Below are 22,604 nucleotides of genomic sequence, written 5' to 3'. Positions count from 1 at the left end.
TCCCATGCTTTCAGCACAGAGAAGCTTCTGGGCTGCTGTTCAGAGGTGAATTTATACACTTACAAAATGGTCAAAAGCTTTGGGAGGCAGGAGGGAATTAAAGACAAGGTCCCAGGTTAACTGAAAGCAAATTTATTCAACCTCTATAGTAAGGGACCCATGGGCCTACAGAGTGTCCCCTCTACAATGTGCAGAGTAGAAACTCTTACCTGACCCTTTCCAAACTGGTCCTGTGTCCAAAGCTCCCCCTATGAGAGGGACACGAACATCAGGCTTTTGATTTCGAAGCCCAATCAGAGAGACACACTGTGTCCCTGAAGAGGCACCTTAAAGAACTGAACCTGGCAGATGGGCAGATTCCCGGCATGGCTTGAACTGGGGTTGACCGGGTGCGCTGGCTTATTACTTCCTGAAGCCCAGCCTCAAACAGGAAGGGTTGGTGGGAACCCCAGGAACAGATCCTGGGGTGCACTAGCTCCCTCCCAGTCTTGCCCTCCTCCAAATGAGTCTGGGCTGATTCCTCTACGGAGCAAGTTTTGCAGTCATCACTTGCCCCTAACACACTGTGAAACTGGAAAACCAGAAAGCAAATAATGACTTCAGGCTGGCTCTGGTCCACACAGATGGACCCTGTTTAGACTTATTTGGCCGAGCTGCTTCTCCAGGGGAGGAAGGAGGGGGTAAACGAGAATGTGGCATTTCTGGTGAGGAACTGCAGGTGGGCAGGGCAGGTTCTGACAGGAACGACGCCTGTAGAGCTGGGGCTTCATGCAGAAGCAGCGGGGACACCCACCAAGCTAACCTGGGCTCTGGCTACGAGTCACTCAGAACATGTGGACAAGCCTGCTAGGGAAGCGGGAGGCACAGGCTCTTCCTTCATCCAGAAACGTGGAGACCAAAGGAGGGCAGAAAGGCTCCTAGGAACTGGGCAAGCTTAGAGCCTCTTATTGCTTATTCAGTCAGAAAAGCTTGGCTGGACCCCATGGCAAAGATTTGGCCCAAGAGCTATCCCCTTAGGATGGGGCTTGGGAGAGAGGACCCTCCCGCGACATTAGGACAGAGGCCTAGGCCAGGGCCTTAGAATCCGAAGCTCCCGTTTTCCCCCAGGGACGTCGCTCCTGGCCAGGCCTGGGGCCCTCTTCCTCCGCCCGCAGCAGCAGAATCCCACAGGCACCAGGAAATGATGCTAGAAGACAACCGCACGGACTTTGGGGACCCTGCTCTGCTCATGTGACACCAAAGGGAAAGACAAGGCCTCACAACCTTGGGACAAGGTGGGGAGGTGACACCACAAAGCTAGAGAGAGAGGCTAGCCAGTCAGAACCTGCTGCCGGTCCAACACCTGGTTTTCATGAAGCCGGCGAGTTCCTCAGACTGGCCCCGTGTGTGGAAATGGAAAAGGGTAACGGGGATGAGTCCTGAGTGGGCAGTGTTCTTGCACCTGAAGCGATTTACAAATGCTCTGTGACACCTGCCTCCAGGGAAAGCAGAGACGGGGACAGGAACTCCCTCCTGCCCAGAGGGAAGGCGGGGAGGAGACAACCCCCCCAGCCCTGGGGAGGCCACGGTTAAGGCAGTGATGCTGAGGTGGGGCTCCCTTCTTGGGGGCCCCTTGTGCTCCCAATTACAGCAGCGCTTCCCCTCGGTTTTCCATCCTGGGGAAACATCCATTTTGACTATTTTTTAAAGCATTCGCTATTAAGAAACTTTGAAAGCAAAGAGACACGCAAAGCGCAGGTGTGTGAAGGGCTCACTCACACCTGTTACCACTGGCAAGAGGCACGCACGTTAGGCTGGCAAACTAAACGGTGAGAACACCCATCCCCTCGGCAGGAAATGCAGGAGCGCCTGAGGCCCCGGAGCGCAAGAGCCACAGCCAGGAAGGGTGAAGAGGAGTGTGATCGGCACAGGCCAGGCCCTGCGGGAAGACACAAGAGAAAGAGCCCTGTCCGAGAAACAGGAAGGTGGGACACAGAGCAAAGTCCTCGCACCAGCACCAGCAGAGAATCCCTGAAGAGCAGACTTAGGGACGCAGTCCCGAGCTCAGTTGCTCTGTAAGCCGAGGGGACACAGACATTCATGCTTTGGGGATTTTCTGCGTCCCTGCACCCCCAGGGCCTCCCACATTCATCTCGGGCCCAGGACTGAAGCTCTGTCAGAAACAAAACAGGCCCAACACTCCATGTCTAGAAAGAACTTTTAAAAGAGTCAAAAGAACGGAAATCAGTTATCTGTCCTCTTCCAGGGCAGGGTGAAGACCTCCTTCCCCACAGGTTCAAGACTATGGCCAGGTGCTGAGGAAGGCAGGCCCGGCACCCAAGCCCTGGGGAGACACGGAAGGGGCCTGTGCCAGGCGCTCGGCCAGAGGCGAGCGAAGCCCTCAGGCCACAGGACCTGACGGCCCTGTGGGCTGGAAACAAGCTTTCATCTTCCCAGAAACATCCTCTTTGTCTGCAGCAGCTGGCTGGAGAAAGGTTTCAGGAAGGTGTGTAGTGGGCACCCGGGGCAGCCTCTGACCCTTCCTTTCTCCTTGGCGTAAGCCTTATAACGCTGAGGAAAGGTCGTGGGTTTGGCAACGAAGCCTTCAATAGTCTTCATCCCCACAGAGCTCAGTGGGTCAGGGTGACCAGAGAGGAGACAGATTGACTAGGGGAGTCTTGATCACTCAGCTTCTCCCCCAACCTGAAACACTTATAGCCCAGGGCCACAGTTCAAGGCCAGACACACACACACACACACAAACACACTCTCTCTCTGTCTGTCTCTCTCTCTCTGTCTCTCTCTCACTCTTATATTTCAGAAACCCAACTCGGGGAGCCGGCAGCTCTGGGTAATGCTGGTCTGATTATCTGCCCACTTGGCATCTAACCTGTCCTAAAGCTCTTTCCAATCACTTCTGTTTCCAGGCCTCATTTGGTGAGATGCTCCAGCTTCCGCTCTGTCAGGCCGATCATAAAGGCACAGTGTAGGAAAGTCCCCTACTGGGATGGCCGTTGCTTGGCAGCAGGGAAGGCTAAGGGGCCCGCAGCTGCCCAAGGCTGGTGTAGACATCCTCTGCTCCGCTCAGCTCCTCAAAGATGGGGATCAGGTTCAGCAACTCAGTGTCCGCCATGTCATCAAACCAAGACTGCACGGGCACCTGGGGCAGGTGAAAGGCGGCCTGCGTCTCCTGGCGGCCAATCCTTCCCGCCCCTGCCCCAAGCCCCTGGCGGCCAGCTGCGCCCCCCGGGGCGGTGCGCTCCTCCATCAAGCCCACGGTTCCCCCACCCCCCACCCTCCTAGGGCAGGGGCTCTCCCACCCCCTGCAGGGTGGGCGTGTCTGCAACACTCACAGCATTCTCTGGGTGGAAGATGTAAGAAGCAGGTGAGTTGTCCAGAATGAGGGTTTTCCTCAGGTCCCTTCCTAGGCGGCTGAGGTCCTTGACGTAACACCCTTGGTGGAACACACAGGACTCACGGAACAGGCGGGCCCGGAATACCCCGCACCTGTCCAGCAGATCTGTCACAGGGTCGGCGTACTGGCAGAAGAGAAGATGCTTTTTGTTTGGGTGCAGCCCTGGTTTCCCCGTGGCATCCTGTGGACCAGCAAGGAGCTGCTGGACCGTGCATGGAGCTGCCACACCTGCTCCCGGTTCTTTACTCCCCTCCTGCCCCCAGGTACCTTGGCCAGGCTGGCAGTGAAGAGAACGCATTCAAAGAGTTCCCCCATTCGTCTCAGGAACTCATCCACATAAGGCCTCTTGAGCACGTACACCTGAGGAAAAGCAGAGAGGCTTGCTCATCCCTGGGAGGGGGAAGCGCCACAGCTTTGGTCACTGTCACCACCAAGAGCAACAGGTGGTTTAACCTTACTCTGTCCAGACCCCCCAGCCCAGCCTCTGGGGCCACCTGGCTGGAAGCCTTCCGCCCAAGACTGGGGCGTGGGCGTCGCCTCCTCACCAGGCCTCTGCTGGCTCGGTGGCCCAACCCCGACCCAGCGCAGGAGGAAACGCAAACGCCTATGTCCCAGGAGCCATCTCTGCTTCAGGCGGCGGACCATCAGCTGCCTCCAGAAACAAGTAATCAAGAATAGGCCTCACAGATGGACACAGCCTATCCTGGATTACTTGAATCCAGCCACAGCCTCTGTGGGAGTTTCCTGTCCTTGGCTCTGGCAGGACAGTCAGTCCAGGTCCCCATCAGGCAAAGTTGCAGATACTTCCCAAAACCTCACGTCCTCACAGAGCTTCTCTGAAATGCACCAAGGGAAGTGACTTTTTCCTCAGTGACCACAGATCAGACACCCTGCAGTATCTTGCTCTGGTGACCCCCACCTATTCTGTGCTTGCTCCTGCCAGCAGCCACCCTTAACGCTCGAGTCCACCTTTCATAATCTTGTACATTTTGGCCTAAAAGGTTCCCTGGCTGCCTGTCCCTCACAGGTCTGCTGTCTATCGCTTCCCTGCCTCCATCCACGTTTCCCTCTCTTCCAGCCTACACAACAGCCGCCAGAACCATCCCCGCAAAGTTCCTCTTCCCCCCCGCCACTCCTTGCCCGGAGAGCACGTGCCCGCCGTGACTCTCCCTCCTGGAGGTGGCCCGGACTGGCCCCGCCGGAACCCCCAGCTCTGCGGCAGGAACCCTCTGCTCCAGGTACCACAACTGGGCCTCCTTTCGCTTGCCATTTCTTCAACCTTCAACAAGTCCTTCCCTCTGCCTGGCTGTTCTCATCAAGCTTGGCACCCTCCCACCACTCACTGCTGAAAACCCACCTTCAGCAGGTAGACGGCCCCCCACCCCTATTTTAATCTCATCCCTTTTCCATCACTCACACCTCCCTTGTTAACAGGAGCTCACAGTGTGTATCTGCCTGGTTGAAGATATGCCTTTGTCTTTTCCCTGTGGGATTTGTACATCTCTACACCCTCACCTAGACTGTAAGGGCTGCTGGGCAGAGTCCGGCGCTGCGCATGGTGGAGCACCTGAGCTGGGAGGAGGGTGGAGGGATGCAAAAAAGCTTCTAATGGACACAGGACAGTGATGACCACCCATGGACACCTCAAACCCCATTTCCCTACAAGTAACCCTTCTATTTGACCAGGCCGAGAAAATAAGCATTGGGGTTACCAGGGCATTGTTCCTGATGGTCCCTGACTCTCAGGCCAGCTGGCAGGCCTTCTGAGCAAGCATAAATGGTTTTTCACCACCAACACCACAGGGTCCTTAACCCTGGACCAAGCAGGTTATGCCTGTTCTTACTTAGATTCAAGTGCTCTCTGATAGATGTGAACTGACCATTTACTAGGGCAAAATCCAATGTAGGGACCCCAAGGCAGGGGAACTGGAGAAAGGTTTACAGAGAAGGAGATGTCTGAGCTTGAGAGGAACAAATCCACCAGCTCGATGGCAGGGGTGAACAGGGGAGGAGAGGAGACCGCTAGCACCGGCCTCCTTGCCTGTAGCAGGCAGAGATACCGACTTTTTAGGATTAGAGAAAACGTAATACATCATGTAACAGTGCTGGCCACATACAGGGCAGGAGAGGTAACTGAACGATAACTATTGATATTTTTAAGTAATATTTAATTTTAAACAGCTTGGCTGCAAAGAGAAAGAAGGTGGCAGCTAGCGAGGGATAAGAGGCTGAATTTTTTAAGATGAGAATGCCTCCAGTGCGAAAAGTACCAATAAAAATGGAGAGGCTGAAGTTGCAGGAAATAATCAACCAATGGAACACAAGCCCAAGGGGCAGAGGACCCCGGGCCACCGGGCTGGGCGCGTCGGCCAGGGGGCTCACCTGGTGCGTGGTCCCCTCGATCTCCACAGGCACTATGAAGTCAGCGTTGTTGATCGGCTGGAAGGCAGAGGAGTCAGTCAGCATGTGGGAAGGGACAAGAAGCCTGGCCACACCCTAGTCCCTGTCACAGCCACTGCCCCGTCCCCTGGGAAAGGCAGGGAGGGACAGATCTCAGAGGCTCCAGGAAGCTCCTGCGCCTCACTAAGTGGTCCTCACCCCAGGACAGGGTGCGATACCCCTTGTGGTTTTTCCCTACTTCCCACACCCACAAATTCTACCTGAGCTGAGAGTTTCCAGGCCTTCCTGAGTTAACAAACATCCTGATAAAAGTGCAAGGTCCAAGGCTGACTTAACCTCTCTTTGAGGCCTGCCCTGCACAGAGCCTGGTGGCTCCTGTGCTGCGTGACAGGGTCAGCTGCAGCCTAATGGCAGAGACCAGAGAGAGTAGGGGCTCCCACTCAACACTGCCTGGTGGGGCCTCCAGGTATCTGTGATGCCAGTGTGGCCAGATGCCAGGGTCTGGCTCTCCCCCTTCGGACCACTCTTCCATCAGCTTCAGGCTGCCTCACGGCACCTGGAGTCGGGCTCACAGTTCAGCCCAAGATGGGTGTAGGCAGTGTTCCAGATGTGGAGTTACCTTAAAGGAGCTGTGCACAAGGGTTTCATCCAAGTCAATGACCACACAGATTCTTCCTTGATCTTCCTCTGTCACCTCTGGAAGCAGACAGGTCCCTGGGATCTAAAACCAGAGCCAGGCTACTGAGATCTGCCACCAAGAAAGACTAATTATTTCCCTCAGCAGAACTCTGGGAAGAGCTGGGCTCACCAAGGAGATGGAAGACCCCCACTTCAGCCCAGGAGAGGGGCCACTCAAATGCCAAGAGTAGAGAGGGAAGAGACCGAGCCGGCCCCATGCTCCCGCCTCCCTCGGGGACTGTGAAGTGATCTGGAGATGGGGGATGGAAGCCGCGACTGTCCTGGGGTAGAGACCAGCTGTCCCCCCACAATCTAACGCCTTGCACGCAGCGGGCCCTCAGCAAGTATCTTGGACAAATAGCTTCCCAGGGCTGGGAGGCAGCCAAACAGGCACCGAGGAATGAGGGCATCACTAGCGGGGTTAGCAGGGACCACAGGATTTGGGGGCTTCTGAGCACATACCCTGTCAGATTCACATACCTGGTAAAACTGGTACTGGAGACACTGGAGCAGATCCGACTGTGGGAGAGAAGGGGGGTCAGCACCGGCCCTCCAGCACCTTCCCCGTCCATCTAAAGCCCACTGCGTTGGCCTCAGGTCTGGAGGGGAATTTTCTCCCCAAAACCCCAGCCCCTGGGAAGGTCCTGACATGACAAAAGTGACTTTCCTTAAGAGCTGGGTATGAAAGGGGAAAGACCAGAGCCTCTTTTCCACACGAGGCCTGATGGAGGATGGAGAAGGCAGTGCCCCTGTTCTCAGCTGCCACCGCCTAGTTCCTCTGAGGAACAGGGAACTTGGGCAGCTGATGCAGGCGCCGGAGGGAGAGGCAGAGTCAAAATCACAACTCTTCATCTCAGGGGTGTAGCCTCTTGCTTAGTCCTCAGGCTTCTCTTTGAGAACGTGTGTTTTCTATGTCCTACTTTGGGGGGTCTTCTGGGGGAAGGGTGGGTGTGGGGCCCCTACAAAACCTAAGTAAGCCAACCCGAACCCACACTGCGGGTCCCGGAGTCTGAGGGGAGGTGGAGTGCAGAGAAAGGCTTTTCTCGTCTTTTGCTAATAATAAAAATGTTATGGTTGTAAAAAGTAGTAAGTGATCTTAATGGAAACCCTGAAGAAAAATTAAACTCTTGGCACTTAGAAAAACTTAATGCTGGCATTTTACTGCCTTTCCTTCAGGCTTATTCTGGTAGTCTTTTTTTCCTCGTGATATATAATTTTGCATTCTGCTTTTTGACTCAATGTTACAATTCAATACTTTTCCACATTACTGTGAACTCTGTAAAATTACTCGTTTAGTAGTACTGTACTGTTGTACTTTGTTTAACCATTTTTCCCTACTGAATAAGGAAGTGACTTTCATCAATGTATATGTCTTTAGCTTGGTTTTGAAACAGAGAAAGGACAGCTAGACCTCAGTGTTTTGGAAAGAAGTACCAATGGCACTGGGGGCAGAATGATTTCTGTCCCCACCTTTGAAATGCCAGACATATCTTCTGGCCTTTATGAGAATCAAAAATACCCACACATTTTCAAATGTCCCTCACAGGTACAGGTGAGACTGCTGGAAAGGGTTATCGAGTGTGACGGAATTTCAACTCCTTGGTTCCCTGAAAGTTGAGTAACTTGGAAGGTATCTTTGCGTAGTGAAAAAACAAGTCACAGGACTTATAGCCAGAGAGATCTGAGTTCAAACCCTGACACTCATTTATTACCCATTAGCCCTTCAGAGGCTGCATAAACCCTCTGAGTCCGTTTCCAGGTCTGTGAGCAGGAATCCTCTGACTCTCCCTGCAGGGCTGCTGTGGGTCTCAGGAGATAATATACAAAAGTGCCTGCACCATTCCTGGAAGCTGGAAGGATCTGGACTGCAGGGACCCGCAGAAACCACAGGGACATCCGATGGCCCACACCACAAGTGCGAATCAACAGGAAGAGGATGGACCACTACGGGAAGGAAAAAGGGCCTCCTCTGGGCCAAAGATCTGACTCAGGCAAGGCTGCCTTGCCCACTTGCCATGGCAGGGACCCCCCCACCCCCCCACCCCACAGCAGTCCCGTCCTTGCTGGCATCACACCACTGTGATCCAGCTACCTTAGCAATGGTGTTGGCTTCCTCCTTGTATGTGGCAAGCTCAGTGGAGGAGCTTGACTGGCCAACATGCTGGGCACGAAAACAGCAGAAAAGGGCCTTGAAGATGTTACGTCCACGAGGTTTCTTAGGAGAAGACCTGGAGACCAGGCCTAGAGTGGAGGGAAAGACAGAGGCATAAGCCACAGGGTACTGGTCCCATGTACCCCCATACCATATCCCCTCTGGTCTGTCAGCTCTGCCGGGGCACGTGGCACGTGCTTGGCAAACCACTAAATATAGTCAAGAGTGAAATGTACATGTTTATTCCAACAGCTTCTCTGTAAAGCAGAAACAGCAGGAACCCCCAGTCCCTGGCTTGGGAAACAAGCCTCAGGGAATTTGCTCTGCATTCCGTGGCAGGGAAGGGCACTGAAATATGGGGAGAGGTATAGAATCCACTCTGGTAAGCAGCACACTGAGGGAACCCTCAAAATCAATTCACAGAAACAAAAATCCTCCCCAACTCCAGTTCCCAGAAGACTACCCGTCCTGGAGAAGGGAGTAAGCAACACCCCTCATGTTAGGGCGGTCCTCATCTGCAACAGCTTCCTTCGACTCCAGGTCAGTGGCAGCACTGGGCCCAGACTACAACAGACTATGAAACAGAACAGCTGTGGCCCCAACAAGAAGCGACAAGCCTGGTCCACACCCTTGTCTCCTTTCCACAGTCCAGCTACTTTCCTTAACACTCCCTCCCCTCGAAGACCACAGGCAGGTTACCCTCTTGGGACACACACATCCAGCGCTGGGTTCTAGGCTGATGTCCCTGCTTCTAGGCTACAGCTGCTAAGTCCTGCCTTGACAATTCGGGCTTTGGAGATACAAAGCCATTGCAACGGGAGGCTCAGCAAGGCAGCCCCTGAAAGGTCAAGCTGATACAAAAAGCTATGGGCATTACAGGATCAACCAGAAATGGACTTTGGAATAACTTTTCCAAGTTCCTTTTATTTCAGATGAGATGTTCTGGCATCTGTTGAGCAAGACTAGGAAGACAGGATGGGTACCGCAGCCAGGAGGTGGCGCTGCACAACCGCCGCCAGATGGTCCTCATTCTGCCCCGGCTAGGGCGGGCACAGGGCCTAAGGATGAAATCCGCCCGCTCAACTTAGAGCACAGGGCGAACTACTGTGCGGGAAAATCTGCACCGGAAGTGCTTCTGTCTTTGCGGGGCGGAGTAAGACAAACAAAGTACCGCGGAGGACAACCTTCCCTGTGTCGCTGGGTTTGAGAAGGGAAGAGGGAGGCAACGCGGTGGGCCCTCAGGAGCAGGGCTGAGCTCCCTCGGCTCAGTCCTCAGAGCATGCGCTGCATCTGCGCTTGGAGGCAGCCCCCGTGGAAGAGGTGATGGGAGGGCCGTTTAACACCCAGCTGCTGGCTGCCTGAGCCCCTGGAGAGGAGAGAAAACCAAACTGGATTCCCCTTGGCTGAGGGTGAGGGAAATGGCCAGTGACCATCCGTCAAGTGGCAGTCAGCACGGCCCCAGGACAACCGACTCAGCTCTGACTCCAGGTGCAGGCCAGGCACCCCGGGCCGGTTCGGTCCAGAGCTCTCTCCCCCCACTCCTAGGGTCAGGCCAGATTCCTCGACACTGGTATGACCGTCAGAAATCTTTTAGAAAATGATCAGGCTTCTCCAGGAATTAACCTAAAAACCTAGATACCACTCTGGAGCTCTTGGCCCTGGTGGTAGAACCAAGATTTCCAGGGACTGGGGAGTTTGTCCTGAAGGAGGAAGTTGCATTGTAGACCCTGCCCCAGGCCTCCGCATCAAGGAGACAAATTTGAGAGCAGAGCCCCACACTTAGAGACAGCAAGATGAGCGGTTCCTTGGACTTTTTCCTACTCTGAATAATCTATGCGGAAATTGGAGGGAAAGGACAGCTTCTCCACCTGCCTGTATGGCCCATATTCAATTCCAAGCTCAGGGACTTAAGCAGAAGCTGACACAAAGCTCCAAGACCAAAGCTGAACCATCGCCTTTCCTTTGGTTTATGGTTTCTTCACGCAGAACCACAATCAGAGGCTTAACCCAGGCACCAAGCCTTTCTTAAAAGGCCACACAGCCCAAGCCTTTCCTGAAGAGAGGCCATCAAGACGCACTCAGCATCTTAGTGACAGACGCTGTGAAGGCTGAGTAATCCTGAGAGGCAGGGGGGTTAAGGGGCAGCTGCCTGGGGCCACGGAGAGGCCCCGCCAGTGCCCACCGCGGGAGGCCCCACTTCAGCCGCAGACGGGGCGCTCGGTGGGGAGGGGGCGCGGGCTCCTCAGCGTGCTTTGGACTCTGCAGGGGAGGAGGGTCTTCTCAAAAACACAATGTGACCAGGCAGCCCCTGGGCCTCAGAGACCAAGAATGCCTTAACCTCGGGGGCAGGCGCTGGGGAGGGCGCTCCAGAGCCGCAACGGCAGGGTCGGTACCCGACGTCCCTCACTGACCCTGCCGATGGAGCCTGCTGCCCTCAGCCCTTCTCTGGGCTGCCCGTCCTCCTTACCTTTTACAAACACTGCCACTGAGAACCCATCAGGGCCTCTCTGGCCTCCCCCCCAACACGGCGCCCTCCTGACAGAGCCTGCAGCGGCCTCAGCCGGGGACATTCATCGGCTTCTGGTCTTCTGAGCAGCAGGTGCTTGGTAACTGTCACTTCCACAGAGCGGGGGCCTATGGAAGCCTTCATAGATTTGCAACTGCCTAGAAGGGTTAGAAAGGGCTCCTCTCTGTGATGAGAGGGAGGTGGGCTCTGAGGAGTGGAGCACCTGAGGCAAGGCCACTTGGTCTTTCTGGGCCTTGGGCTTGTTAACTGAGCACTGATAATGGGCCAAGCCTGTGTTAAAATACCTGACATCATTACTTCGTTTAATCCTCACTACAAACCCATGTGCAGGCACCAACCCCCCATTTTACAGATGGGAAACTGAAGCACAGAAGGGTAAGTAACCTGCTCGAGGCTACACGGGTAGCAGGACAGCAGAGCCAGGATTTGAGCCCAGATCTCCCTGAACCCAGAGCCAGGGCCCTTCACAAGTACAGCTCAGGCACCGGGTACCTTTACTCCTGCAACAACTGGGAGATGGCGGGGCCTCTCAAGTTCCCTCAGAGCATTTCCTCTCTAGGCTGGGCTGGTGAAGAATCAGCTCGGGTCCAGCCCCCATTCTGTGCTGCCCTCTCGGGCAGTCCAGAAAGGTGCGAGGGTAGAACAGTACAAGGCGACGGGACTGCACTCGGGGCTGGCTCCCCACCCCCCCAGCCCTGCCCCGCACCTGCTCTGGCCAGCACACACCTCTGGGAGACCAAGAGGACAATGGAGGAGGGGAGGGGGAGGAGCTGAAGCCCGGAGCCTCGGTTCAAGATCCACTTTGTAGAGTGGGTTTAAGGGTGAGGGGAAACACACAGCAGAGTGGGATGGGATCTGAGACTTGTGTCAAAGCCTTTCAAAAGACTCCTTTCAGCCAGCGCTCGGCATTGTGTCCCTGACAGCCAGGTGCAGGTCACCCCCCACCCCTCTGAGTGTGATGGGAAGGGGCACCGGCCCTGCCTCCCCAGGAGAGGAACACCGGCACAAGAGGATTTGCAGGCGGGTGAGGATTTCACTGCACAGTTCCCAAGTGAGGGAGGGCAGGATTCCAGTGGGTGCCATGCAGCCCCAGAGTCAACTGCTCTTCCTCCTCTATCATCCTCCTGCTGCCTGCTTTGTGGACACTCAGCCCTCCTCTCCTGCTCAGCAGCTGATGTGCATCTGCTCTTCCTGCTCCAAACATCTGGTTTGGGGCTGGATGTCAGAGAGGAGCAGCGCACACCTAATAAGGGGTGCTCTGGCTTAAGGAGAAAGTGCACTGGGAGCCGAGAACAGGGGAGCCAGGCCACCCCTCTAGCTCACTGCCTTGAGGCTTCCTCCCGAGGCAGGGTGTGCAGAGAAGGGGGCCTGTGGGAGGCATCGCCCCTCCCCCACTCCACGGGTCACCTGGGCCGAGGTCCAGGCCCTGACAGTTACTGACTCGGCACACAGCCTCTTAGAGCCTTAGTTTCCTCATCCATTAATTGGGAATACCAGCAAGACCGCTCGCTCTCCTAACTCAGAGGGTAAACAAAACTTACTGTTGCACACTAACGTGCTGGGCAGACTAAAGCCAAATGCTGTGCTGGCTTTAATGAACTATCTAAGGGGAGATGACCACTGCCTGGCAACCCTGTGGGCCTCGTTCCAGGAAGCAAGGAGCAGGAGATCAGGGGCCCTCCTGTACCCAGCATGTAGTTGAAGCTCAAACACAGAAGATGAGAAAGGTGCCTGGGACTCTGATCATGAGCAGGTTTCAAAAAGTCAAAACCACCCCTATACCCTCTCCCAAATTTACTACAAAAGTTGTTTTCCTGTTGCAAACTCCCCAGCTGGTATTCTGCAAATACCAGGGAAGCAAATGAGGCCATTCCATTTGCGATAAACAGTGCCCTCTCCCCTTGCCCCGCCACCCCCCACCAAGAAGCACCAGTGGGGACACCGTTTGCCTCTGCCCCTTAAGAAGCTTGTGCACGCACATGAATGTGTGTACACATGCACATATGTGCGCGAGCGCGCGCACACACACACGCATACAGATGAAGACTGGCTTTGCCAGGACAACACTATTTTTAACCTTCTTCTGAAGGTCAGGTTCAGATATCACTGTTGCCAAGAACACAGCTTCGTGTCCCAGCAAAGGAACTCCACACATCCGCCTGGGATTCAGCAGAAGGTAAGCTCTATGGCTGTCGGGTTTCAACAAGCCCATTCACGTAGAAGGATGCTTTCTTGGTTCAGCCCTCAGAAGTACTTCCTTCTCCACCATCTCCCATCCCCCACAGCAAAGGCTTTAGTCTGGCTATCACTATAAAATGGCCTCTCGGAGGGGCCGCCCTCCCCTTAGCTATTGGAGGAAGGAGAGTATTTGGAGCATTTCCGGCCTTTCTTGGCCAGCTGCCTGGGCCTTGCAGCCAAGACGCATCTGATTGGGGCTCCCCATGGAGAGGAGTCCTCCCAGGTCCTCAGCAAGGGGCATCCGTGCCTTGGCTAAGGACAGGCCCTAAAGTGCCAGGTGGACGGAAGGGCTCTTGGACCAGCAGGTGAGTCGGCAGGGGAACAAGAAGGTGAGAGATGCCTAGACATCTCCCACGCCGAAAAGACTGGAAACAATAGGGAGGGTGCACTGGCTGCCACAGTGCTTAACTGCTGACACTGCTCTTTAGGTGACAAGGCAGGCGGGGCCTTACCACGCTCACCACCAGTTCCTAAAGTCCCAAAGAGCAGCTGTGAAGCTGACAGCATGGACTTCTAAAAAGTCATTTTAGCCCTGCTGTTTGGCTCACACCAGCATGTTCTACACTAGTGCCCTCATCGCGGCCAGGTCGTCCTACCTACGCAGCCACCTCCATTAGTCCCCCTTCCCGGGCAGAAGGGCTCCCTGCCTCTCTCTTCTAAGAAAGGAGGACTTCCTTCAGTTCTGGGTCCTTAATGCCACCTGGGGGGTGGGAGCGGGGAACCCAGGCCACTCACTACCCTACCTGCCTTTTCCAGGCCCTCTTCAGCAATCTTGCCACTGATCTCAACATAGGACCTCAACTTTAAGGACCTTCCCTCAAGAAGGACTCAGTTTTGGGAGCAGAGGATTCGTGGCAACTTCTAAAACACGACCTGTCGATTTCAGAATCAGCCTTTTGGCGGACACCCTCCTGCGCAGCTCTAACGTGCCTTAGAAGCATGCTGGGGTAGGGGTGGGGTCCCCAGAAAAAGCAGCAGGTACTGGACTAGCGGCAGGCTCAGCCCCTAGCCCGATGCCAGAATGTTCCTGGTGGATGTCAGGAAGCGATCTGATGCCCTATAGCAGCAGCAGGGACGGATCCGAGGTGCCATCCAGGGAAACCCAAAGGACTGGACCCTGCCCGTTTTATTTTATGTAGCTCCCGCTAGGGCAGAGATGTCATCCTGGGGAACTGGAAGACAAACTTGCTCACCTTGAGCCTCTCTCCCCTCAAGAAGGTGCTGAGAAGACCCCTGTGGGAGGCTGGGAGCTAAAAGAAACCTGCCAGCAGGACACAACACCCTCTTAGTGGCTGTTTCAGCCCCTGTCTTGGCTTTCTGCCCAATTTCTGGAATGCCTGGATTTGGTGAAAGATCTGAAGAATCCAGTGCCTCTTTCCCCTCCAGCTATGCAGCCTGCTTTAGGTGACATATGTGTGAGAGTGAGATGGAGCAAGAGGAACAAAGGCACAGAACAAAGCAAGGGACCCTCAACTGTCTCTCCCCTGACCACTGAACAGTGGTCACACAGGTGCCATGGACTTGGGTTTAAACTCTGAATCAGCCACATATAAGGAGTGTAGCCTCGGGCCTTAGTGTCACCACCTGTAAAATGGGAAGACTAACATTACCTGTTTCAAAGAGCTGTGAGAATTATAAGGTGCTCAGGGTGTGTCCTGGCCCTAGCAAATGCTCAGTAAGTCTCAGCTGCTAGTCATTCAGTACAAAGCACTTTCCTACCCTTATCTCAGTCTCAATCTCAAAATGTTCACATTGAAACAGACCATAGAAATTCCTTCTCATCCCAGAGGTCACACAGAAGTAGTGGGAGGGCCAACCCAGGGAAATGGCCGTTTCCGGGATTCCACAAAAAGCAATCACAGTCTCTCTTTCACACATACACAGTCTCTCCTTCTCTCATTGAGGTTGGCCAACCAGTTCCTTCCTTCCTTCCTCTCGTGGCTGGCCTCTGCAGAAGGACTGGAGTCTGCCCAGTAGTCTGTCCTGCCTGCAGAGTCTCTCACCAGCTTGGCCCACATCCCAGCTGCACCTGGGACCAGCCAGCCAGTACAGGTGTGTCCACTGAGAGAGCACTGGACTGAGCGTCAGGAAGCCTGGCTCTGGCCCCACTTCAGCCTCTCAAACAGCCCTGTGTTCTTGCCGAAGGCACCACCAGTCTGGGTTCAGTTTCCCTACAGGCCAAATGGGAAAGGTCTACACTGCAGGGTGTCTCACAAGGTGATTTCAGATCACCTGAAGCCTGAACAGGACTTTTAAAAAGTGGAATGCACAATGCAAATGAGGCAGTTCAGGTCAGGGTTAGGGGGCCCCTGAGCCAGGCCTGGCTGACAGGAACCAGCCACGTTCCACTGATAAGGTGCTTGGGGTTTCCTTACCTGTCAGGTGGGGATCACTCCTATCTCACAAGGTCACTGTGAGGCTTAAGTGAGATACTAGGCACGAAGCGTGCGGGCAGTGCCCTCCCCACGGTAAGTGCTCTACAATACCGTCTGTGGTCATGACTGGGAAGCGGGGATCATTACTCTGTCCGTTCACGTTCAGCAAACTTTTGGACTCCCCTTTAGGAACCACAGGATCTTTAACAAACAGCAAAACTGGATCCCTCCAGGGACTCCTCCTGCTCAGGGCTAAACAGGCAGTTGGGGCCACCTGGCTCTTCTCCAGGGACACCTGTCAGAATCACAGGGAGCATTTGGAACACACGTATGCCTGGCCCACCTGCTCATGCTCTGATTCAGTAGGACCCAGGTGGGGTCTGTATTTTTAGAAAGTGTCACAGGAGATTCTGATGTGTGTCCCTGGCTGAAAGCCAATGTCTAAAGGTTGCCAGTGGTCCTTGACTAACCCTTCCAGGACCGGAGGGTGAGTCAGCCAGCATCCCCTTGGCCCTTTTCCCCACCTCATCTCCCCAGCTCAGTGTCTCTGCAGGTCTCGGAGGACTTGCGCCTCAGGGTCTGGTTTTCCTTTCTAGGGGCACTTGCTCTATTCTATCATCGAGCCAAAAGATCTAGGTCTCATTGGGGTTGGGACCACATTTGTTCCCCAAGGACTGTGCAGGTGGGAGAGAACAAATTCTACAGGATGCCAAAGCTATTTACATGTCAAGAGATAAAGAAGATATTGAATAAAGAGAGAATAAGAGCAAAGTCTGATTTGGGGTAGGGGGGTGGGGTGGCAGGGAAGGACCAGGAGCACCAGCGAAGGGAAAGGAAATGTCAGCAGGTCCACTGAGAGATCAGGTTCAAGGCTAACTCCTAGAATAGCTGACGAGTAAAACAGGACATACGTGCACCTTCCGCCCAGGAGGGTGTGCGCTCACCGGAGCAGCCATCCCGTAATAACAGACCTGGTGCAGGCACTCTCAGACCCGAGGGCCTGGGCACTTCGGCAGACAAAGCAGCCCTGTTCTAGCTGGCTTCTGGTCCAGAGAGGCTTCCAGTTCTAAGTCAACTTCTCTACTTTGATTTCTACTAGTTCCTTCATAAGATACGCATGTTACTAAGCTCCTCTGCATTCCAGTTGGAAACTACTCCTCCATTTCAGAAGAGGGAGGGAATCATGACAGGGCCACACCCAACCCCATGTCCCCAGGACAAGTGAGTTAATCCTGTGCTTCTCCAACTGGCTGGCCGGAGACTGGGTGAAAAGCAGTTTAATGCTGCTTCTGTACTTCTCAAGGTTGTACCCCAAAACCACAGAAGCAAAGACATAGATTAAGAACATCTATTTCTTTTCAATACCCCAGTTTCATTTTCTCTTTGTTACTGGAATTCCCTAAAAAAAAAAAAAAACTGACTCTCACTGGGATCATTAACTCTCAAAGCAAATGCAGAGAACGTAGCGCAGTTGTCTCAGGTCTTCGTTGTACCCACTTCTGAGGGGCCGAGCAACTGCTCAAGAGGTTTAGACTTCACAGACTCCTCACAGGAGGCGCATGGCTGCCTGGCCTCCTCCCACCCCGATGCCTAGGCGCCGGGCAGAGAGGCAAAAGCCCCAAGGCACGTGCTACTTGCATTAGTGCAGAGAAAACCCCATCCCAAGTCACAGGGACACAAAGAAGGGGGTCTGTGCAGCAAGGCTGTTTGCGAGCCTCAGAGGCTGACCCTTCCAGAAGGCCCAAGCCCCCACATCAGTGTCCCTTCTGACCCCTGGCCACCTGTCTTTAACAATAAAACCCCCATGACAGTGTGCTGTCTGCACTGTGTCCTTGGGGGAATGGAAGAGGACCGCAGCGGTGGTCTAGCTGTCTAAAAAAGAAAGACATTAACATTAATCAATTATCTACCAAGTACCAAGCATTGCAGAAGTGTAGAGACCAATACTCCTACTTTATAGACATGCCACTCAGCACACCAAAGTGATTCTTCAAGTCTCGCTGTGAACAGGGAAAGCAGGGATTTGCACCCAGGCCTGAAGCAACCAATTTTGCTCCTGGAGCAATTTTTCTGAACACTTTTAACTGCTGCCCCTGCCTCCTTGTCATCCCTTCTTCATCCTAAGGGCCAAACTTCCCAAGATGGGAATAAAAGATAGTAACTCAACTTACCGGAAAGCTAGGAGGAAAAAAGTTGAGAAAAAGAGGAAGGGATACACACAAACACGTATGTATGTATGTATGTATGTATGTGTATATGTATGTAAATCCATATTGGCTTTTTTCCCCCATACTTAGTTATAAACACATGTATTAACTCTCCACAGAAAGGCTGGGAGCATCCATTCACATTGGCCAGAAATGTGGCTTCCATTGTATTTACCATTTTAACAAAGTCCGTGATCATAAGGGATTTGGGGATTTGGAAGGTCCCACCAAGAGGATGAAATGGGACCTCTCTTCCACCCGGTTTAAGACCCCTGGAGACAGAAGTCAGGGCCACCCCCACCTCTGCCGTCTCTGGAGGAGTTCTCACGGCCATTCCTAGGTCCTGCTCCACCATGAGCTCAGTAAGTCAAGCTCAGCAGCAGAACTGCCCACTCCCAGCCCCGGACTGGGGGCATTTCACAGACGCTGCAGCCCAGTTAGTGGGGCTCCCTTGTGTTCCTTCAAGAGGAAGGAGACACAAGCTTAAGTCACCACACAGGCCCCTATCTGACTCGAAGGTGGGGGAACAATTGCAAAGGAGACACAGGAGCAAGTCTCAGCAGCCATGAAGGGGCCAAGGCTGAGACTGGGCAAGGAAGGAAGAGGCACCAGTGGAGCAGGAGGAGCGAGCTATGACGTGCACCCTGGACCCACAGAGCAAGCTAGGGAAGACAGCCCCAGAGAGACTCAGTCTAGGCTTTTCATGGTAAAGGCCTAGTTACAACTACAGTGAAAGGTGTTTGAGCTTTTTCAGGCAGAATATGCAGAATTCCTCCCTTATGGGGAGAAAGCAAGAGCTAGAAAAACCAGTCACCACCCTAATTCTTAGGGTTGGCAGTTACAGGAACCTGTTGTTCATTTCTCCATGCGAGAAGACAATCCAGGCCATCAGAATCCTCTCCCTGAAAGGAAGGGGTGCCACAAAACAAGGAAGGCCCCGGCTCCCCCAGAGGGGCTGTGGCTCACTAAACCTCTAGAAGAGGCCGCTTTCCGCCTTGTTTCACACTGGGAAGTGACAGGGTGGGTTTGTTTCTTTGGCTTCTTCCCACCTAACCCCAAAGCCCAGGGCGCAATCTCCCATCCGTGGACGTGACACCCTTGTACGAGGCTCCAATAAGTGGCCGTTTTGGGGCCACATTAGCTTTTTTAACTTTTGATATTACACATAACCCTGTCCCTGCTGTACCAGGAAGCCATTTCACTCATCTGTCTGGGAAGATGATCCAATTTTGGTCCTTTTATCATCAATGCTTTCAGCAACTTTGTTCTACTTCCCCTACTGTAATTACTTTTGAATCATCAACACACCCAGCCAGCCTTAAAGCTCCGAGAATAGAATACTAAAAAAGAAAAGAATAAAAAAGTACCAAAAAACTTGCAATGGTAAATAACTTCACTAAAAACCACCCAAGCTAGAGGCAATTTTTTTCTCTCTAGAGATTTACTTTTTAATAAACTGCCTCAATACTTTCTCCCCTTTTTCTAAAAGGAGGCAGAGCCTAGAGATGGGACATGGTGGAGAGCGGGGAGGGCAAGGAGCAATTTATTAGCTTCTTAAGGAGATAAATAAAACATCTGCTCCCCACCCCCACTTTTCTTTTCTTCTTTTTTTTTTTTTTAAAAGAGGTGGGATTTGTTTGTTAAGTGATGAGGGACTCTGAAAGTTGGCCTGCTGGTTGCTGGGTGCCCAAGCAGCCTAGGAAGAAAGCATGTCTTCTCTGGAATGCAGTCAAATTACATGGCGGGAGAGAGAGTCCCATGGCTGTTGGCTTCAGAATTCAGATTCCTCCAGGGATAAGTCTGAAGGACAAACCATACACAAAAAACCCGTAACTCCAAGAAAATTCAACCAACATCAGCAGCTGAGCACTGTCAACAAGCCAGCTGCTTGCTTTCTGCTGTCATCTATTCTGCTCCCAGCCACCAGCCCTACTGGGTGAAACTTCTAGCTCTGATTTGTAAGTTGCCCCTTCAGCAGTCCCGCTTCCCCTCAGTCCTGGTGTGGTCCCCTGTCCAGGAAGGCACCCTCCTGAGCCCCTAGGAAGAGAGGACCAGAGTGGGGACACTCAGGGCCGCTCTTTCCTCTTTTCATCACAGTGCTCCCTCTGGAATCCTTCCACATCCACATTTGCTCATTTCAGGCTAGCTCTTGGAGTCCTTTCCTGGGATGAGGTTGGGAAGAGAGTGAGAAGAGTCAGGAATGAGGTTATAAGGACAGAAAGCCTATTCTCTTAAGACCTCAGCACAGCTGAGCAGCCAGCAGACAGGTGAAGTTGCAGCTTGGTTCGTGATGCAGCCAGGAGAGCAGGAAGTCAGGGGCTTTTTAAAGGTTTGGGATCTGAGCAGGCAAGGCTTATTTAAAGAAAAGCCAGTGATGCAGGAAGCACACACTACCCTTCCCGGCTATTTCACCAGGAGAATTAGGGAAAGGCTGAAACCACCAGCCAAGCTTCTTCATCTCTAGGCAAGTTGGGGGAGCTCCTTGGGACCACGAACCCCAGAAATAAGTGATCTGCTGACTAATGATGCCGAATAGGGACATGTGGGGCTACAGCAAGCCCCAGAGCTGGCCTCCCACCAGGCTCTAGGCCTCAATATGTTCAATTACTGAGCACGGGCCTTTCATGCCCAGTTCTAGGGGGGTCGGGGGGAGGGCAGTAACGCTCCGAATTTGGTCCCAAGAGCATGCTCTCCTCAGCCTCAGGGCCAGGTGGCCCCAGTCCTGGAAGTTCTCCAGGAAAAAAAAAAAAAAAGACGCTAGTCCTTACTCCCCGCGGAAATTCTGTCCGCTATTTTAGACACATTCCTCAAGGCCCTAAGAGGAGCATAGGGGAGGGGGACAGAGTTTCGGGGCCTTCACCCGGACCAAACTCAGAGATCCCACCCTCGGGCCCAACCTTCCCCCCGCCCCCAGGAGAGGCCTCCGCCTCCTCCCGCTCCCGCCCCCAAGCCCACCCCAGAGAGGGCCCGAGACCCTCCTCGTGTCTCCACCTGACCCGCAAGAAGGCGGGGGCCACGAGCCGCTGCCCACGGAGAACTCGCACTTTTTCGCTGCGCGATTCAGAAACACGCCGGGTCTGATGCCATCCGACGAATTATGTAACCAGGGACACCGCTCCCGGGCTAAACAAACGCGGCTCTGTGTGTGCGGCGGCGGCCCCGGGGAAGCGCACCGGGGCAGGGAGGGGCTCCGGCCGGGCCTCGGGGTCGCGCTCGTTTGCTCAGCGACAGCGGCAGGAGGCGGCCCAGCGAGAGCCCCGCGCGCCGAGGTCCCGGGCCCAGCGCAGGGCCGCGGGCTGGCCAGGTCGGGTCCGCCAGGGCTCGGCCCCTCCCCCACCGCGGCCGCCCCCGCCTCCGGGCGGTGAACTTGGTCCCAAGTCCCGCCGGACGCCGTCACCGCCCGCGGCCTGAACGACCTCGGGCTTGGGGGAGCCCCGGGAAGTGATGGACTCCAGTCCCGGCTCCATTCCAGATCAGGACCGCTCGGGACCCCTCTGTCCCCCTTCCTTCCCCACCCCTCTCCTTGCCGTTGTCCGGCAGCCGCGCGATGTGGTGCGATAAAGTGACGAACCCACCCCCTCAACTCTGGAGGGGACTGAAGCGACTCTCACTTCGAGCCCTACCCCTGTGTCTCTCAGCCCGGGGGTGGGGGGTGCAGGACTCGGTGACAGCTGCGCGGATGATGCCCCTCCCCCTCGCGCGCTGGGAACCCGGGGCCCGCGCAACCCTCACCAGGTCTGAGTGCGGACCGGGACGCAGGGGTGGATGGAGTAGGGGGTCTGGTCGGAATCGCCTGCTCTGAGCCTCGGGAGGTCAGAAGTCGGAACTCGGGTTCGGGGCTGTGCTAGCCCCCTCCCCGCCCAGGGGCGAAGCAAAGTTTTGGGAAGTTGCTGCCCCTACCTTGCTTGGTGAGCACCAGGGCGTCTTCCCTCCGCGCCTGGGTGATGATGGAGCCGTGTTCCATCTAACAATCCCGCGGGCCCGGGCTGGCAGGGCGGGAGGACGCGCGGGCGCACAGGCTGGGCTGGGCTGGGGGGCCTGGGCGGGGGCCCGCTCCGGCTCCGGCTCTAGCTCCCGAGACTCCGACTCCTACTGCTGTTCACATCCCTGCTCTTGTTCCCTCCCTGGGCCGGGAAGGGAGGCGGCCTGTACGGTGAGCGGGCGGCCCGGGCAGTGGCTCCCTCGGGTGCCCCCGGACCCGATCCCCCGGCGGCAGCTCCGGGCTCCTCAGTTTGGGTCCAACATGGAGAATCCGGAGCGAAAACAAGAGGAGGAAATGGGACACGGGGCGGTTTCCAGGCTCCCCCCTCCCCTCCGTACTCCAGATAAACAACCCGCGGCTGCAGAGCCCACCCCCGCGCGCCTCCTGGCTCTGGACCCGGCCTCTCTATAGCCCGCCGGCGCCTGCCGCCTCGAAGCACCGTCCTAGGCCCTGGGCCCCTCCACCTGTGAGCAGCCCGGGCTGTGGAACATCCGGAGCTTTGCTATTTTGTTACAGAAAAAGCGAATCCCCGAGGGGGGTGGGGTGGCGGGCGGGCAGGCTGGAGGGGGAGACTTGAAACTGCTCCGGCGCTCCGATTGGCCCTCTCCGAGAAAGGGGGCGTGGCCTCTCCTTACTATGCGGTGCGAGGAC

At 54.9% G+C, this 22,604-nt stretch overlaps 1 protein-coding gene and 1 long non-coding RNA gene across 2 annotated transcripts; both read right to left on the bottom strand.

Annotated features, from left to right (window-relative positions):
* Positions 1 to 2,185: 2,185 nt before the first annotated feature.
* On the bottom strand, positions 2,186 to 22,468 carry CTDSP2 (CTD small phosphatase 2). Its single transcript, XM_072972504.1, has 8 exons — positions 21,872 to 22,468; positions 8,565 to 8,713; positions 6,953 to 6,991; positions 6,414 to 6,515; positions 5,777 to 5,833; positions 3,662 to 3,754; positions 3,333 to 3,518; positions 2,186 to 3,139 (listed from the first exon to the last, which is right to left on the bottom strand). The coding sequence occupies exons 1-8, from the start codon at positions 21,933 to 21,935 to the stop codon at positions 3,014 to 3,016; spliced, it is 816 nt and encodes a 271-aa protein (XP_072828605.1). The 5' UTR covers positions 21,936 to 22,468; the 3' UTR covers positions 2,186 to 3,013.
* On the bottom strand, positions 19,500 to 21,254 carry LOC140700027 (uncharacterized). The gene is made up of 2 exons (XR_012078233.1): positions 20,963 to 21,254; positions 19,500 to 19,771 (listed from the first exon to the last, which is right to left on the bottom strand). It is a non-coding gene; the product is annotated as an uncharacterized lncRNA (long non-coding RNA).
* Positions 22,469 to 22,604: the final 136 nt, after the last annotated feature.

Source organism: Vicugna pacos, chromosome 12 (assembly GCF_048564905.1).
Source record: "Vicugna pacos chromosome 12, VicPac4, whole genome shotgun sequence".
NCBI classification, from domain to species: domain Eukaryota; kingdom Metazoa; phylum Chordata; class Mammalia; order Artiodactyla; family Camelidae; genus Vicugna; species Vicugna pacos.
Note: the sequence above shows the minus strand (reverse complement) of the source record. Positions and strands in the feature narration are given on the sequence as shown.